General features: G+C 36.2%; 1 protein-coding gene across 1 annotated transcript in view; it reads left to right on the forward strand.

Moving 5' to 3' along the window:
- Positions 1-19,287, forward strand: part of CCDC192 (coiled-coil domain containing 192) — a 217,831-nt gene that overhangs the window by 43,686 nt on the left and 154,858 nt on the right. Inside the window, 4 exon segments of the mRNA XM_066276819.1 lie at positions 17,944-17,983; positions 17,986-18,047; positions 18,049-18,075; positions 19,069-19,123. Coding sequence (XP_066132916.1) covers positions 17,944-17,983; positions 17,986-18,047; positions 18,049-18,075; positions 19,069-19,123 — 184 coding nt within the window.

Below are 19,287 nucleotides of genomic sequence, written 5' to 3' on the forward strand. Positions count from 1 at the left end.
CTTCCCCTCCCGCAGCCAAGGCTCCATTGGAGCAAAAGATGGCCCGGGCGCTGGGGATGGCTCCTTGGCCTCTGCCCCAGGCGCTAGAGTGGCTCTGGTCGCGACAGAGATACGCCCCGGATGGGCAGAGCATCGCCCCCTGGTGGGCATGTGGGGTGGATCCCGGTCAGGCGCATGCGGGAGTCTGCCTCCCCATTTCCAACTTCAGAAAAATACAAAAAAAAAAAAAAATTCAGGACAGTTCTCTTCCCAGCTACTATAAAATTTTCTTTTGATATGGGAGAGAGAGAGAGAAGGGCCAATGATGGTCAAGTGAGAGAATTCTGAGAATCTAATTTGAGACTCAGAATCATCTGGGCCTCTACTCCCTGGTTAAATGGCCCAATTACTTCTCTCTTTAATCTAAGCCCACGTGCATCATGTTTCTGTAACATACTGAAATGATCCTGACAAGTAGAGGACTTAATGATATAACTAGAACTCAAATTTAGTACAACCTCCTCCAAAGGAATGCCCCTAGCCTGTTTCTTGATCATGGTCATAGTAGAAAAGGAAAAGAAGACTCCCAGGGGTCAGAAACAGAATCAAACAGGTCAGAAACCTCCGGTCACTGTACTGCCTGGACCCACTTTATTGTCTCTAATAGAATGTGCTGTTTGCAGTAGCTCGTGACAAATGTGATCTATTTCCTCTTGTCCCTTTTCTTAAAGGGGAATTATATTGTGATTGTCCTATATTTTCTATATTTTAGACATATTAGGAGACACACTTTTTATTTAGTTTTTAGGTGCCATATCATGATGACACTTATCTGGACTTGAGTCAGGAGGGATTGCACAGAATTTGGAGATCTGAATGTGAAGCTAGATGCAGCAACTTGGTATGACTTTGGATTGTCTCCATTTGGGAGGGGGTGAGTGGATTTTTGCATTAATGCAGAATAGATCACCATCTTATGTAGGAGCATTTTGGGAACTGAATATACAGTAGTGCCTTGAGATACGAATTTAATTTGTTCTGTAGCCGAACTCGTGAGTCAGGCAACTCGTATATCAAACTGCCTATACTGGACCCGTGCGCCAACGCGCCAACTAGCAGCAGCTTCCCGAATCACAACTTGTATCTCGGAATTTCACTAGGATCTCGAACAAAAATACAGACTGAGTCGCAGCTCGTATCTTAAAAAAAAATTTTGTATGTTGGTCCGTTCATATCTCAAGGTACCACTGTACTTAAGAACATAGGGGTGTAATTGTGCTGAACACCCAGAGGGTGATATTTAATTGGCCTCTGTTTACATCTACCTTTTTCTGGAGAATTGCTCCTTTTGGCTTCAATCCTGTAATAATTCTGTGGCTGTCAACCACAGCATTCCTGGCTAGAGGGAATGATCTCTGAGCATATGACATAGGTCTGGTCAATTTGACATTCCATTTTCCTTACCATAAATATTGACGTAGGAGAGGCATATGAACAGGGATGGGCCAAATAGAGTTCTTTTTCAATGTGTTACTGGAGGGAAAATTGTCTGATGATTAAGGTCATGAACCTGGAAGGCCATAGGTAACATTTCCACTGTGTAAAGAAAGCATGTCTGCAATGGGAAATAATGAAGCCAACACCTAGGAGCAGAACCAAGACATAAATTTTAAAAGATGCAATACTTTTTGAGTTTGTGAAATCTACTTGTGAGTGAAACAAAAATCTACTACTCACTTCCCAGTTATATATATAAGCCAATATATTTTCTTTAAAATAAAAAGAGTATGTAAGAAACTGATAACAGTGTGGGTAGGCAATCATTTTAAGAAGTTTGAGTGGGAAAAGAACAGAAATGGAGTGATTAGAGATGGTAATGTGGAGAGTTCAATGAACAGCTCTCCATGGAAATTACTATAACATGTTTATATGCTGAATAGAATCATCCAGTAAGGGTGAGATAAATATGCAGAAATGGATGGGTGGGGGCAGAAATTCCAGAAGCAAAGGTGTTGTGACAAACAAGATGGGATTCAAAGCCAAATGAAAGGGCTTACCTTTGATGGAAGAATATCTTCTCCATTTGTTCAATAAGGCTGCTTTGCCCTTTAGGTAACAGAGTCCCAATTAATGTAATAAGGCCAGTGATCATCTTACATAAGAGTAAGCCTAGAGGTGGGGCAAGTCCAGAGTTGGTTAATTCAGTGGCTCAAGAATGTCACCAAGAACACAGGTGTTAGCCATCCTTTGCTCTGCTATCCTCCATGCTGACTGTCACACTTGTAAGACATCTGCAGCAATTGTTATAACCAGTCAAAATATCCTGTGAAAAAGGGATGTGCTTCCTCCTCTGTGTCTTTTTCAGAAATCTGGTAAAAATCCTTCTCCTCAGGCTCCCAGGAACTCTACTGGATTACAAACTCATGCCTAAAATATTCTTTTCCACCTGGGAATGAGACCAGTATGGCTGGCTTAGTTCAATTGTGATTCATTCTCTGGGGCTGGACAAGGCCAAGCTTCCCTAAACACATGGCTGCTAGCTAATCCAAATCTGCTGTCTGGTAGCAAGGGATAAATGAGAAACAACTGTTGGGAAACTTGGGCAGTGTCTGCTGCAGCAGGGTTGATACACTGGCTGGTGGGAAGGTAAGGGAGTAGCCAGATGGCAGCTTCTATTTTTTCAGGGAGTTATTGATGAGGTGGTCATTTAGGATGAGGGGTAGGGTGGGATTTTGAAGAGAGAGAAGGTATTTAATGACATTTAAGGAAAGAATAGAGAGTAATAAATATTTATCTCAGAGAAGAGGAAAGTCAATTTCCTAGAAGAACAATATAATATTTTGATTTCAGAGCATTGCTGAGTACCTGTTTGAGATTTGTGTTCATTAATTTAAAACAAAACCAGTCAATCCAATTTTGTTATTTTTTTCTAATAATATTCAATAAAGAGATGTAAATGCTAATAATTTTTCTTGACCACAGAAGTGCTAACTATAATGTCATTTTATTTTTAAGGAGGTTAAATCCACATAACATACAATGAACCATTTTAAAGGAAGCAACTTAGTGGCATTTAGTGTATTCACAATGTTGTGCAAACATTAAATAATTATTCCCCTTTCCCCCTCCTTTTCCCTGACAACCACTAATATGCTTTCTGTCTCCATGAGTTACCTATTCTGGATATTTCACATGAAAGGAATTATACAATATGTGACCTTTTGTGTCTGGCTTTTTTCACTTAGCATAATGTATTTGAGGTTCATTCAAGTTGTAGCAGGTATCAATACTTCATTCCTTTTAGTGTCTGAATAATATTCTATTAGGTATATACAGCACAGTTTGTTTATCTATTCTTTTGTTGATGGACATTGGGTTTCCACTTTTAGGTATTATAAATAATACTGCTATATACATTTGTATTCATGTTTCTGTGTGAATATATATTTTTATTTTATTTCTCTTGGGTACATACTTAGGAATGGAATTGTTGAACTATATGGTAATTCTATTTTTTAACTTTTTTTTTTTTTTGTATTCCTCTGAAGCTGGAAACGGGGAGAGACAGTCAGACAGACTCCCGCATGCGCCCAACCGGGATCCACCTGGCACGCCCACCAGGGGCGATGCTCTGCCCACCAGGGGGCGATGCTCTGCCCCTCCAGGGCGTCGCTCTGCCGCGACCAGAGCCACTCTAGCGCCTGGGGCAGAGGCCAAGGAGCTATCCCCAGCGCCCGGGCCATCTTTGCTCCAATGGAGCCTTGGCTGCGGGAGGGGAAGAGAGAGACAGAGAGGAAGGGGGGGTGGTGGAGAAGCAAATGGGTGCTTCTCCTATGTGCCCTGGCCAGGAATTGAACCCGGGTCCCCCGCACGCCAGGCCGACGTTCTACCGCTGAGCCAACCGGCCAGGGCTATTTTTTAACTTTTTGATAAACCATCAAACTGTTACTAATCAAAATTGGTAAGTTAATTTATAGAGCTACATATCAATAACAAAATAGGAAGTAAATGAAATGTTCCAGAGATACATCGAAAAACTGAACTTCATGGTGACATCTACCTAGCACAGGAAGGTTCTTGAACATCTTTTCATGTGCTTTTTGGTCATTTACATAACTTCTTTGGAGAAATGTTTATTCAACCCTCCTCTACTTATTTTTTAATTGGATTGTTTTTTTTTTGTTTTTGGATTGTAAGTGTTCTTTATATGTTCTGTATACTAAATCCTTAACAGATATATAATTTGCAAATATTTTCTCTCACGCTATAGGTTGTATTTCACTATATCCTTTGCTTCACAAAATTTTTAAATTTTGATGAAGTTCAATTTAATTATTTTTAAAATTTTGTTGCTTGCGTTTTTAGTGTCAAAGAATACACTGCCAAAATTTAAGATTTTGAAGACCTTTCTCTGCTTTCTTTTAAACTTTTTAGTTTTGCTCTTATAATTAGATTCATGTTGAGTTAATTTTTGTTTATGAACTGAGGTAGGGTACTACTTTAATATTTTGACATGTGCCCATCCAGTTGTTTCAGTACCATTTGTTGAAGAGACTCCACCTATTAAATGTTCTTGGCACCATTTTTGAAAATCAATTGGGCATAGATGTTTGGGTTTCTTTCTGGACTCTCAATTTTATTTCATTGGGTCACGTGTCTGTCATTACGCCAGTAAGAAACTGTTTCGATTACTGTAGCTTTGTAGTATATTTTGAAATTGGGGAGTATGAGTCTTCCAACTTTATTCTTCTTTTACAATGTTGTTTTGGCAATTCTGGGTCTTTGAGATTCCGTATGAACTTGAGGACTGGCTTTTCCTTTTCTGCCAAGAAAGCCATTGTAATTTTAAAAGGAACTGTATTGGATCTGTAGTTTGCTATGGGGAGTAGTGCCATCTTAACAATATTAAGTTTTGCAATCCATGAATACCTTTCCATTTATTTAGATCTTCATTCATTTCTTCAGCAATGCTTAATAGTTTTCAGTGTATCACTCTTTCACCTCCTTGGTTAAACTTATTACTTGGTAATGTATTCTTTTGTTGCTATTATGAACAGAATTGTTTCCTTTATAGGCATAGCTCATTTTATTGTGCTTTGCTTTATTGCATTTCACAGATAATATATATTTTTTTAATTGAAGGGTTGTGGCATCCCTACATCAAACAAGTCTCTTGACACCATTTTTTCCAACAGTATTTGTTCACTATGTGTCAATGTGTCACATTTTTGTTATTCTTACAATATTTGTAACTCTTTAATTATTATTATATTTGTTATTATGGTGAACTGTGATCAGTGATCTTTTGGTGTTACTTTTGTAATTTTTGGACTTGCAATGAACCAGACCCATGTAAGATGGCAAACTTAATCAATAAATGTTCTGTGTGTTCTGAATGCTCCACCAACTGATTGTTCCCCCATCTTTCTCTTTCTCCTGGGGCCTCCCGGTTCCCTGAGACACATCAATATTGAAATTAGGACAATTAATAACACTACAGTAGCCTCCAAGCATTCAAGTGAAAAGAAGAATTACACATCTAGTCCTGATGAAGATGCTATGAAGATGGTTGAAACTACAACAAAGGGTTTGGAATATAACATAAACTTAGTTGATAAAGCATAGTAATTAGCTCAAATTTTGAAAGAAGTTCTACTGTGGGTAAAATGCTATCAGACATCATCACATGCCACAGAGAAATCTTCATGAAAAGAAGGGTCAATCAACACGGCAAATTTCATTGCTTTTTTATTTAAAGAAATTGCCACAGCCGCTCCATCCTTCAGCAACCAGCACCCTGATCAGCAAGCAGACATCAACATCAGGGCAAAACGATTACAATTCACTGAGGCTCAGACAATGGTTAGCTATTTAGCAGTCCTTTGAAATTAAGGTATGTACGTTTTTTAGACATAATGCTATTGCACGCTTAATGGACTACAGTATAATGTAAACATAAATTTTATATGCACTGGGAAGCCAAAAAAATTGTGTGGCTTGTTTCATTGTGATGTACTTTATTGCAGTGGTCTGGAACTAAGCCTGCAATATCTCCAAAGTATGCCTGCATTTCATTTTTTGGAATTGCTCATTTCTGGTTATATTAATTATGCCTTTTATTTTCTGTAGTTCAGATGATTAGACATCTGGGGCTTCACTGAACTTGGAGAGACTATCTCTTTGCAGTGTTAGCCAGTTCCTAGCGAAAGTAAATTACCAGCCTGGGAGCCTGCTTTTCATATGCAAACTAATCAATCCAAAATCCATACCCTCACCACAGCCTCTATCAGGCTCCATACTCAGGGGTACTATTTCCTTGCCCTAATCAGCCCACCGCCCAGTACCAGACAACTAGGGTCAACTCCTCCATGCCCCAAAGCGCACTGAAGTTATTCAAACCAGCCAGTCCTAACCTTGTTTACCCTGACTTATTCCTTCCTTGCCACAGAATCTACAATAAATGCTCTTGCCCACATTTTCTTCTTCCTTATCTTCTGACTGGTCCTGTAATTGCCCACATGGTCCCTCCATAGTAGCCCCTAACCATGGTGTGGCACGACCCCTCCTCCTGGCAACTGTAACAAACTATTTTCTTCAATAGGAATCATCTGATCTGCTGACCTCACTATACCCGAACAATAATAAAACCTATAATTTTAAAACACTGGTATACAGCAACACAGATTTTTGTGTGTTTTTATCTTGTACTTTGAAACTTCACTAAAAGTATTTATTAGCTCTAGCAATGTTTTAAAAATTTTTTTATTAAATTTATTCAAGTGACATTGGTTAATAAAATTATACAGATTTCAAGGGCACAATTCTACAATACATCTGTATATTGCACTGTCTTCACCACCCCAAGTCCAGTTTCCCTCCATCACCATCTATCCCCCCGTCCTCCTCCACTTTCCTCACCACCTTTCCCTCCTGCAATCCGACACTGTTTGTGTCTATAAGTTTTTTCTCTCCTTCACCTTTTTCACCCTGCCCTCAATCCGCCCCCACCACAGCTGTCAGTCTGTTCTCTATGAGTCTATTTTGTTAGTTTATTTTATTCATTAGATATTATATATGAGCAAAATAACACATAGCTCTCCAAGTCCATCCATGCTGTCACAAAGGTAAGATTTCCTTCTTTTTTACTGCTGAGTAGTATTCCACTGTATAAATGTACCACAATTTTTTTTACCCACTCATCTACTAATGGGTACTTGGGCTGCTTCCAAATCTTGGCTATTATAAATAATGCTGCAATGAACATCGGGGTGCATACATATATCTTTTCAAATTAGTGTTTCAGGTTTAATTGGATATATTCTCCAAAGTGGAATTGGTGGGTCATAAAGCCATCCCATTTTTAATTTTTTTGAGGTAACTCCATACTGCTTTTCGATAGTGGCCGCACCAATCTGCATTCCCATCGTCAGGTGCATAAGGGTTCCCTTTTCTCTACATACTAGCCAACACTTGTTGTTTATTGATAATAGTTATTCTGACAGGTGTGAGGTGATATTTCATTGTGGTTTTATTTTGTATTTCTCTGATGATTAGTGACATTAAGCATCTTTTCACATGTGTGTTGATCATCTGTATGTTTTCCTTGGAAAAGTGTCTATTCAGGTTCTTTGCCCATTTCTTAATTGGATTGTTTATATTTTTGGTGTTGAGTTTTATAAGTTCCTTCTAAATTTTGGATTTTTTAGCAAATATGTTTTTCCATTCAGTGAGTTATCTTTTCATTTTGTTGATTTTGATTTTTTTTATTTTTTGCTATGTAAAACCTTATAGTTTGATATAGTATACCCTTGGTTAAATTTATTCCTAGGTGTTTGTTTATTTCTTCTTTTATTTCCCTTGTCTGAGGTGATATATCAGAAAAAAATACTGCTACGAGACATGTCCAAGATTTTGTTGCCTATGTTTTCTTCTAGAACTTTTATAGTTTCAAATCTAACATTTAAGTCTTTAATCCATTTTGATTTTATTCTTGTGTTTGGTGAAAAAGGTGGTAGAAATGTTCAAGAAGGATAAGTATTAGTTCTTCTTTAAATGTCCTAGTAGTTTTTTGTGAGTTGTTTGAAACGTTCTGCATATAGAATCACATCTTCAAACAGAGTTTTATTTCTTCATTTCCAATATGCTTTTTTCCTTTTCCTAAAGACTCTGGGTAGGACTTCTAATACAAGGTTGAACATCTGCGGAGAAAGCAGGCATCCATCCTTGTCTTGTTACTTATCTTAAGGAGAGAAAGCTATCCACTTTCACCACTGAGTATGAGATTAGCTACGGGTTTCTCATAAATTCCCTTTATCATGTTAAAAAGGTTTTCTTCTTTTCTTAGTTTGCTAAGTGTTTTATCATGTTAAATTTTGTCAAATATTTTTCCTGCACCTATTAAGATGATCCTGTTGTATTTTTTTATTCTATTAATGTGGTGCATGATAGTAATTGATTTAAAAAATGTTAAACCACCTGGGATAAATTAAACTTGGTCATGGTGTACATCTTTTTAATGTGCTTTTTAATGGTCAAGTTTGCTAGTATTTTGTTGAGGATTTTTATATCTATATTTATAAGAGACATTGGTCTGAAGTTTTCTGTGCTTGTGGTATCTTTGCCTGACTTTGGTATTAGGATAATATATTAGCAAGTGTTCCCTCTTCTTCTATTCTTTGGATGAGTTTGAGTAGAACTACTGTTAATTGCCCTTGAATGTCTGATAAACTCACCAGTGAAGTCATCTGATCCTGAACTTTGTGAAAGTTTTTGATTATTGATACAATCTCCTTATTGTTGTAGGTCTATGAGGCTTTTCTATTTTTTCTTGAATTAGTTTTGGTAATTTGTGTGTTTCTAGGAATTTTCCATCTCATCTAGATAATCTCATTGTTGGCATCCAATTGTTCATGGTATTCTCATACTCCTTTTAATTTCTGTAATGTTGGTAGCAATGTCCCTACTTTCACTTTTTGAAAAATTATTTTTGTCTTTTCTCTCTCTTTTTCAAAAAAAATCAATACATCTAAAGATATGTCAACTTTTTTTATAATTTTCAAAAGTCAACTTTGGTTTTATTGATTCTCTCTAATGTCTTTTAATTCTCTATTTTTTGTTTATCTTTGCTTTAGTCTTTATTATTTCCTCCCTCTACTGGTGTTGGTTATTCTTTCTCTAGTTCTTCAAGCTGTGAAGTTAGCTTGTTGATTTGACATATGTTTTCATGTTTTTTCACATGTTTTCAGTGATAAATTTCCCTCTGGCACTGCCTGCACTGAATCCCCTAAGTTTGGGTATGTTGTGCTTCATGGGTGCCTGCATCTGTGTGTATGTGTATATATGTTTGTCTAAGTATTTTTTAATTTCCCCTATGATTTCTCCTTTGACCCATCAATTCTTTAAGAATGTGCTGTTTATTTCCATTTATTTTCACATTTTTTAGTGTCTTTCTCTTACTGATTTCTAGCTTTATTCCACTGTAGTCAGTGAAAGTACTTTTTATCATTTCAATCCTTTTAAATTTCTTGAGAATTATTTTATGGCCTAACATATTGTCTATCCTGGAGAATGTTCCATGTACACTTGAGAAGAATGTGTATTCTGATGTTTGGGTGTCTTTCATATATCTATTAGATATAATTGGTTTGTAGTGTTCACATATATTTCCTTATTAATCTTCTGTCTAGATGTTCTATAATTAAAAGTTGGTTTTGAAGTCTCTAACTACTCTATTACTCATTATTTCTGTCTATTTCTCCCTTAAATTTTGTCAATAATTGTTTCATATACTTTGGAGATCTGTTGTTTGGTGCATATATGTTAATAATTTTGATAACTTGACCATTTTGTCAATTGTATTTTGTAATAATTTTTACTTAGTATCTATTTTGTCTAATATTAGTACAGTCATCTCAGCTCTCTTTGGCTACTATTTGCATGGAATATCTTTTATCAACCTTTTACTTTCAAACTATTTGTTTCTTTAAGTCTCAACATGGTCTCTTGTAAGCAGCATATAGTTAAATCACATTTGTTATTCATTTTGCTAGTCTGTCGTTACTGGTGAGTCGAATCCATTTACTTTTAAAGTACTACTGATACTGAAGCACATATTTCTACCACTTCACTATTTGTTTTCTCTATCTTAAATAATTTTGTTCCTTAACTCCTCTAATTCTGCCAACTTTTGTGTCTGATTTTTTTTCAAGTGTACCATTTTGATTAGCATATACTTTTCTGTATTTTTTTTAGTTACTTGCTTCTATAAAGTGAATGTTAGCATGGTTGATAGTGTCCCATAGGTCCAAAAGTTCAATGTTTGGGTTTCCTCAAGAATAATTTTGTATCAATTTATATCTTTATCTTCTTTTTTTTCTTTCTTTTTCTTTCTTTCTTTCTCTCTCTCTCTCTTTCTTTCTTTCTTTTTGTAAATGGGAAATACTTTACTTTGTAAGCATTATAAAATTTTGTTGAAAACTAGACATTTTGAATATTGTAATACAGCAACTCTAGAAATCAGATTCACCCCTCTTATCCCTAAGAATAGCTGTTCTTACTTGTTGAGGGTTTCAGTTATATTTGTTTAGTTATTTTTTCCTAATTTTTCAAAGACTGTATTTCTTGTCATGTGTGGTCATAGAGTCTCCTGTTTCATTATCTCTGTAGTGAGCAAGTGACCTGACAGAGATTTATTTGCTTGCCAGTCTCCTTCCTCATCAAATACTTCCTTGGATACTATAATGTTTTTGCTAAATTCTAGAGTTCTGAAATGGTTGGTTCTGACTGTTCTTGTCAGCTCAATTGTTACTTAAGTGGAGGGACCGATTTCTGGAGCTTTCTCCTCTGCCATCTTATGTGAAGGTCAAATCATTTTGTTTTAACTTCTTTTTAGTATAGTTTAAAATATATCAGTATGCCTTCTTGACTGTATCAATAAACTATGCAATGGATAGAATTGTTATCTTTTTGGATTATTAGTTTTATTGCAATATCTTTATAATGATCTTTATTAAACATTGAGATATACATTAAAAGTTGAGATTTTTGAGTGCATTTATACATCTTCAAGTTTATAAAATGAAATTATCTCTTTATTTCTCACAATTCTTAAGACAAATGTTTTTAATACTTTTTAAATCACCTCTTCACTCCAAAGTTGTTAGGACCATAAGCAAAGGGGAAGAGGGCTGAGTCTTTGACAGAAATCAAAGGCAAAATATTAGCTTTCCAGCATCATGTGAACTATACATTCCAGCAAAGTTGGCTAATTAAAATACATAAAAATTGATTATTTAAAGACTACATGCATTTGCACCCATTCATGATCAAAACTGTCAGCAAAGTGGGAATACAGGGAACGTACCTCAACATGATAAAGGCCACTATGACAAACGCATAGCCAACATCATACTCAATGGGCAAAAATTAAAAGCACTCTTCTTAAGATCAGTAACAAGGCAGGGGTGCCCCCTTTCACTACTCTTAATTTTTTTTAATTTATTCATTTTAGAGAGGAGAGGGAGAGACAGAGAGGAGAGACAGAGAGAGAGAAAGGGGGGGAGCTGGAAGCATCAACTCCCATATGTGCCTTGACCAGGCAAGCCCAGGGTTTCGAACCGGCGACCTCAGCATTTCCAGGTCAATGCTTTATCCACTGCGCCACCACAGGCCAAGCCCTTTCACTACTCTTATTCAACATAGTCCTGGAAGTCCGAGCCACAGTAATCAGACAACAAGAAGAAATAAAAGGCATCCAAATTGGAAAAGAAGAAGATAAACTATCATTATTTTCAGATGATATTATATATAGGAAACTCTAAAATCTCAGTCAAAAAACTACTGGGCCTGATAAATGAATTTAGTAAGGTGGCAGGATATAAAATTAATACTCAGAAATCAGAGGTATTTTTATTTATTTATTTTTTATTTTTTTATTTTTTTTTTTCATTTTTCTGAAGCTGGAAACAGGGAGAGACAGACAGACTCCCGCATGCGCCCGACCGGGATCCACCCAGCACACCCACCATGAGGCAACGCTCTGACCACCAGGGGGCGATGCTCTGCCCATCCTGGCGTCACCATGTTGCGACCAGAGCCACTCTAGCGCCTGAGGCAGAGGCCACAGAGCCACCCCCAGCGCCCGGGCCATCTTAGCTCCAATGGAGCCTTGGCTGCAGGAGGGGAAGAGAGAGAGACAGAGAGGAAAGCACGGCGGAGGGGTGGAGAAGCAAATGGGTGCTTCTCCTGTGTGCCCTGGCCGGGAATCGAACCCGGGTCCTCCGCACGCTAGGCCGACGCTCTACCACTGAGCCAACCGGCCAGGGCCAGAGGCATTTTTTTACACCAACAATGAACTGTCAGAAAGAGAAATTAAGGAAACAATCCCCTTCACTATTGCAACCAAAAAAATAAAGTACCAAGGAGTAAATTTAACCAAGGAGATTAAAGACTTCTACTTGGAAAATTATAAAACATTGATAAAAGAAATCAAGGAAGACCTGGAAATGCTGAGGTCGCAGGCTCAAAACCCTGGGCTTGCCTGGTCAAGGCACATATGGGAGTTGATGCTTCTAGCTCCTCCCCCCCTTCTCTCTCTCTTTCTCTCTCTCTCTCTCTGTCTGTCTCTCTCTCTCTGTCTCTCCCTCTCCTCTCTAAAATGAATAAATAAAAAAAATTAAAAAAAAAGAAATCAAGGAAGATACAAACAAGTGGAAGCATATACCGTGCTCATGGTTAGGAAGAATAAACATCATTAAAATGTCTATATTACCCAAAGCACTTTATAAATTCAATGCAATTCCTATTAAAATACCAATGACATACTTCAAAGATATAGAACACATATTCCAAAAATTTATATGGAACCAAAAGAGAACACAAATAGCCTCAGTAATCTTGAAAAGGAAGAATAAAGTGGGTGGTATCACACTTTCTGATATCAAGTTATGCTACAAGGCCATTGTACTCAAAACAGCTTGGTACTGGCATAAGAATAGGCATATAGATCAATGGAACAGAACTGAGAACTCAGAAATAAACCTACACCTTTATGGACAACTAATATTTGGCAAAGGAGGTAAGAACATATAATGGAGTAAAGACAGCCTCTTCAACACATGGAGATGGGGAAATTGGATAGCTACCTGCAAAAAAATGAAACTAGACCACCAACGTATACCATTCACAAAAATAAACTCAAAATGAATAAAAGACTTAAATGTAAGCCATGAAACCATAAGCATCTTAGAAGAAAACATAAGCAGTAAGCTCTCCAACATCTCTCGCAGCAATATATTTGCTGGTTTATCTCCACGGGCAAGTGGAATAAAAGACAAGATAAACAAATGAGACTATATCAAACTAAAGCTTTTGCACAGCTAAAGACAATAAGAACAGAATAAAAAGACAAACTACACAATGGGAGAACATATTTGACAATATGTCTGATAAGGGGTTAATAACCAAAATTTATAAAGAACTTGTAAAACTCAACCCCAGGAAGATAAACTATCCAGTCAAAAAATGGGCAAAAGAAATGAATAGACACTTCTCCAAAGAGGACATACAGATGGCCAATAGGCAGATGAAAAAATGCTCAACATCACTATTCATTAGAGAAATGCAAACTAAAACCACAATGAGATATCACCTCATACCAGTCAGAATGGCACTCATCAACAAAACAATACAGAATAAGTGCTGGCAAGGATGTGGAGAAAAGGGAACCCTCCTGCACTGCTGGTGGGAATGCAGACTGGTGCAGTCACTGTGGAAAACAGTATGGAGATTCCTCAAAGAATTAAAAATAGAATTGCCTTTTGACCCAGCTATCTCACTTTTAGGAATATACCCCAAGAACAACACCATAGCACTGTTTCAAAAGCAGAAATCACAATAGCGAAGATATAGAAACAGCCCAAGTGTCCGTCAGTGGACAAGTGGATTGAAAAGCAGTGGTACATATATACAATGGAATACTATGGGGCCATGAAAAAGAAGGAAATCTTACCTTTTGCAACAATATGGATGGACATGGAAACTATTATGTTAAGTGAAATAAGCCAGGCAGAGAAAGAAAAATATTATATGACCTCACTCATTTGAGGAATCCAATGAACAATGTGAACTGAGGAATGGAATTGAGACAGAGGAGGGATCAAAGGGACCAGAGGAAAAGAAGACAGAGGGAAAGGGGATGATAGGATGGGATAAAGCTGAAGGGAAGGGGGGAGGGTGCTATGGGGAGGAGGGTAAGGGAGATGTTGAGGGGAATATGGGGGAGGGGGGATACATTCGGGGAAACACTAGAATCTATATAAACACAATAAATTAAAATCAATAAAAAAAAGACTACATGCATTTCTATTCTACTTTCTTCCTCCCTTCCTTTCTTCCTTTCTTTCTCCCTCCCTCCTCCTTCCCTTCCTCCATCTATCCAACCCTCTCCCTTTTCCTTTCTTTTTCTTTCTCTTTCTTTCTTTCTTTCTTTCTTTCTTTCTTTCTTTCTTTCTTTCTTTCTTTCTTTCTCTCTTTCTTCTTTCTCTTTTTCTCTCTCTCTTTCTCTCTCTCTCTTTCTTTCTTTTTGTAAAAAGGCAATACTTTTAGAACAGTTACTCTGTAAAACAAACTGGTTCTTATGAAAAAAGTAAAAAAGAAAAGAAAAAAAAAGAAAGCAATGTCCAAGGTCCATTGAGTTTTTAAATTCAATTGTGATATTTTGCAGCTGTTAACTTGGATTTCCTCTTACTTCATTTAATGCCTTGTTTTCTATTCTGTAATTTGAATTAGAATTTAGGCAGCAATCCTAAAGGTTTCCTGAATTAAAAATTAGACTTTGAAAAGTTCTAAAGCCCCCATCAAAACAATGGAGTGAATTCAAAATGGCAGTTAACACTGTGGCTCAGCAGTAATGCAGTGCTTAAATTTAAAAACATAATAAATGTATATTTTTAATTTTATTTTCCTCTTGCCTCTGTTGTCTTCTTTTAATTTGGATTATCAGGGTTATGTAACGGGCCAATTCAAAGGGACGAGGAAATACCAATTTCCCTACACTGATAAACAGTTTCATCATTATATAATATAATCCAACAGTAACTTATTGGTTTTTGCCCCAACTTGTCTACATGCGGAGGAAATAATATCCCTTATCCTGCTTTTGTGAGGTGATGATACATATGAGAATTAAAACTCATAGTTTAAAAGGTAGTAAACAGAATGATCTTAGCAAAAATTGCTCCTGGTGAATTTGATTATGTCTTATAAATTTTGACAGAACTCTCCATTCATCTTTCTGGAAAATTTATAATCTAGTTTAAACACATATGACTAGAGAAATACCATGCAAAATTATAGAAAGGTAGCATAGTAAAATCCTATTATGGGTTCCAAGGTCATAGTATCAGTGGGTGGTGGGGTTAAGACTAAAACATCGATCTCTTGACTCCAAGTCAAGGTTTTTTAGAGTTAAACTGAACCTGAAATAAACATAGCTGAGTCAAAGTGATATGAAAACACAAACCCCTGACAAGATGGCTACAGTAGCATTTATAGCTGGTAGATAAGGGAGTGCTTCTCCAAATAATTAAAATTTCTCCTGTGTAGTGAGTGGTCCAAATTAGGTCATATATTCTCATAAAATAACTGTTGCCAAAGAAGAGCTAAACTCTGATTGGTTTAGGCCTTGACTTCTGAACCAATCAGCAGCAAAGAGAACAAGATTGTTGTGATTATCAGGCCCTACTTCTTGAGCCAGGTTAAATTTGGGATTGGGGTATCAGACTCAATGTCCACTACCAAAAACTTGGATTCCAACATTTACTTGATATGTCCTTGCACAAGTTATACAAACATGTTGAAGTTATTGAATTTCCTCATCTGCAAAATAGGTAGAAAGTTGAACTGAGATAAATAAACATAAAAACTAAAGATTCGGCAGAATGCCTGGGATGTACCCAGTAAGTGTTCATTATAATTATTTACCTATACACTTTCATATTATGTAATAGTTTTAAAAATATCTAGCACAGTGTGAGGTTTTTGAGAATATGAACAATAGCAGTTTCATTTTTTTACCTCTTAAGTCTTACATATAATAAATGCTCAAAATATTTCTTTAATAAATGAGTAAATACATGAATAACTGTTGAGTAAACAAATAAAATCCTGAAAACAATTGAAGGTATATTTAGAAGAGATACAACCAAATGATAGCTGGAAGAATTATAGATCAGGAGAAATATGGAAACCAAATAGGCTCAACTGAGAAAGAATATATTTGAAAGGAAAAAATACTAGACCTAGAGGGGCCTTTTTCCCTGAAGTCTAGAGTGGTGGCAGGAAGTGAACAAAGCAAATACAATTTGAGGTTAGGGTAAACAGCTCATAGAGGCTGTGAAGTTTTCAGATATTTTGTTTTACAATTTGATAACTAATCAATATTTGCATAAAACCCACACGATTGCTTACTGTAATCTAGAGGATGTAGAAGGAACTATAATATCTACTGAGTACTTGATATGTTCCAGGCATTATGTTGAATGTTTCCTTTGTATAAACTCAGATAATCCTCAGAGCAAATCCATGAGCTAAGTAAGTACTATTCTTTTCATCTTCATTCCCATTTACAGATAGGAAAATCAAGCCCAGGGATACGGAGCAACTTGCCCAAATCACATAGTTAGTAAGTGGCAAACTGAGATTTTTATCCAAAGAGTCTGACTCAAGAGTCTGAGTGATTATCTGTTACTGTAAATTGTGTAATTTCAGGGTTCAGGGTTCTCAGAGACACTAGACTATATTTCCAAACCATTGTGCACCCAAGAGTTAAATGTGCTGGTGCCCATGAGGAGGACCACGGGCTTCCTAGTCACTGAGACTAAAAAGGCATAGCCAACAGTTCACATCATATGCGTTCCCTCTGGTCCTTACATTGCACTTTTGTAATCCCTAGCATATAAAATAATGGCTATGGGGAGTACCAACTAAACAAATATTTGTTAAGTGGATGATTTGTGTGGCTGGATGGATGCCAGTATATAGGATGTGCCCACCTGCTTTCCACAGCAGATCAACCTCTTTATGTTTCCCTATCTGGTAAATTGTCATGAAAAACTTGGTGTATTTCAAGAGTATACAATGCATTTACAATAACACTTGGAGTAATACAAAAGGGGCGTGTATCCTCTGGGAGACGTGCCTCAGAGGGTACACTGGGAGCCGGAATGAATGCAAGGCAGTGTGTCCCTTTCCAGGACTCTCAGAATTGCTGCTGACCTATGGAGAAAAGGCACAATAAAACTGCCTGAATGGAAGGAAAAGCTAGTGCAGGGGCTCGCCCAGGGAATTAAGGGACTAGAGACTATCAAACTACCACTTTCCTCAATAGGAATCCACAAACAATAAAACAAAGACAGTCACTTCTAGACATTTTTTTGTCGTTGCTGTTGTTGTTGTTACGGTTCAGCATAGACTTGCTTTTGATCAGACTTCAACTTGAAATTCCCATCTTTCCCTTCAGCTCCATCTGTCCAGCTGCTTATATGGTGAACACAGGGGGTCAGAACTCTTCTTTCTACAGAGCTGTAATCCACCGAGAGTTAAGCTTCAAGAACCATATGTAAACCACAACACAGATTTCAGATACAGCTGTACAAATAAAGTGACTTTGAAACATAAGAATGATGACTGTTGAGATCCTTGGACTAGAAATCTTTCCGCTTATTGTAACTATGTGGTCTCTTTCCTTGCCCAGATGATCTTTATTATGAAAAAAATAAATAAAATCAACATTATTTTCTTATCAATCTAGATTAATCATTTGTCATCTATGAGGAATATTCCAGAGGCCATTTTAATATTTAATAGATTTTGGTGGAAGTAAGCTGTTTATAAATTGTACTTTTAGAAGAAACTTTAAAAAAAGTTACTATACTTAAACATGCCTTTACAAGCAGATATCTTTAGCTTTCAGTCGCTGAAAGAACAGAGTCAAAACTGCTTGAGCAAGTTCCTGGCTGGAAGAACAACTAGAGGCTCTGGACCACATGGAACAGAATGGGAAATCACACGAAAAAAATGGTTCTTGCAAAGGACTAGGTATGTAGTAAAAGAAAAATCATCTTTATTTTAAAAATTGCCTAAAGTGATATGAACTGACAATTCTGCAGTTCTTACTAACCAGGTTGTAAGTTCAGATTTAAGTTCAAGATGGTAAATGATATTTATATTTGTTAGACATAATTGTATTCCCTGATAAATAATTATATACAAAAATTAATTTTGTTAGTATTTTTAAAGTTTGTTTGACTTGTATCCCTTTGAACCATATTAGCTGAATACTCATTTAGTAAGTAATATTGACTGTACAAATGTGTCTTAGGTTTTAAGGATAAACTTAATCAAAAAATAGTTTCTTACTGTGTAGTAAAAGAATAGATCAGAAAATTTGGCATAATGTTTTAATCAATTTCTGTAAAAGAAGTAATTAATCTCTGAATCTCTGGACATTTATAAATGTGTTATATGTAAATTTATCTCTCGTTACACCCAAATGGATTGTATTTGTCTTTGGATATATATTTATTTGGAGATATATATATTTATTATATATCCAAATAACATAATATATTATATTATATATTATATAATAATATAAATAATATATAATATTTGGGTATTTATTCTTAGAAAAACATATATATTCTTAGAAAATATATATTTCACAGAATATATATATATTCTTAGAAAAACATGTTCGTCTATTACAAAGGCAGATACAAACCCTTTTGATTATATATATATATATGATATGATATCAGGTAGATTAACATTATCTGTAGTACACAAGAAAACAATGATTTTTCCCAATAATTTGTAATCCCTAACATTCAGGTACTTCATAGTTGGGTTCTTCCATCGAATGGAAGAGATAGGGATGGACGCAATGCTTGCTTAATGATGATTTTCAAACCTCTAGCTGAGATAAGGCCATCCAGAGATTTGAGAACTGGTACATATTCAATCTGGAATATCTTGAATATGTAAAAGAAAGAGTTATACACTTTGTTTCTAAACTTTTCTTCATTTCAGTACATTGAGAAATTACAATCTGAAGTGAGTTTCCCAGGAGCAGCTCAGAGTCCATGTAAGTAACTCCTTTTCTCCTTTATTAGCCCTTAATTTATTCCATTGTTATCCTGGACATGAACAGAATTTGTTCAGAAAATGTGGTCTTTCTGCTGCAAACCAAATCATTAGACTGATAATCAATATTTTTATATAAAACTGATTTAAAAGAATTCTGATTTA

Source organism: Saccopteryx bilineata, chromosome 4 (assembly GCF_036850765.1).
Source record: "Saccopteryx bilineata isolate mSacBil1 chromosome 4, mSacBil1_pri_phased_curated, whole genome shotgun sequence".
Taxonomy (NCBI): Eukaryota; Metazoa; Chordata; class Mammalia; order Chiroptera; family Emballonuridae; genus Saccopteryx; species Saccopteryx bilineata.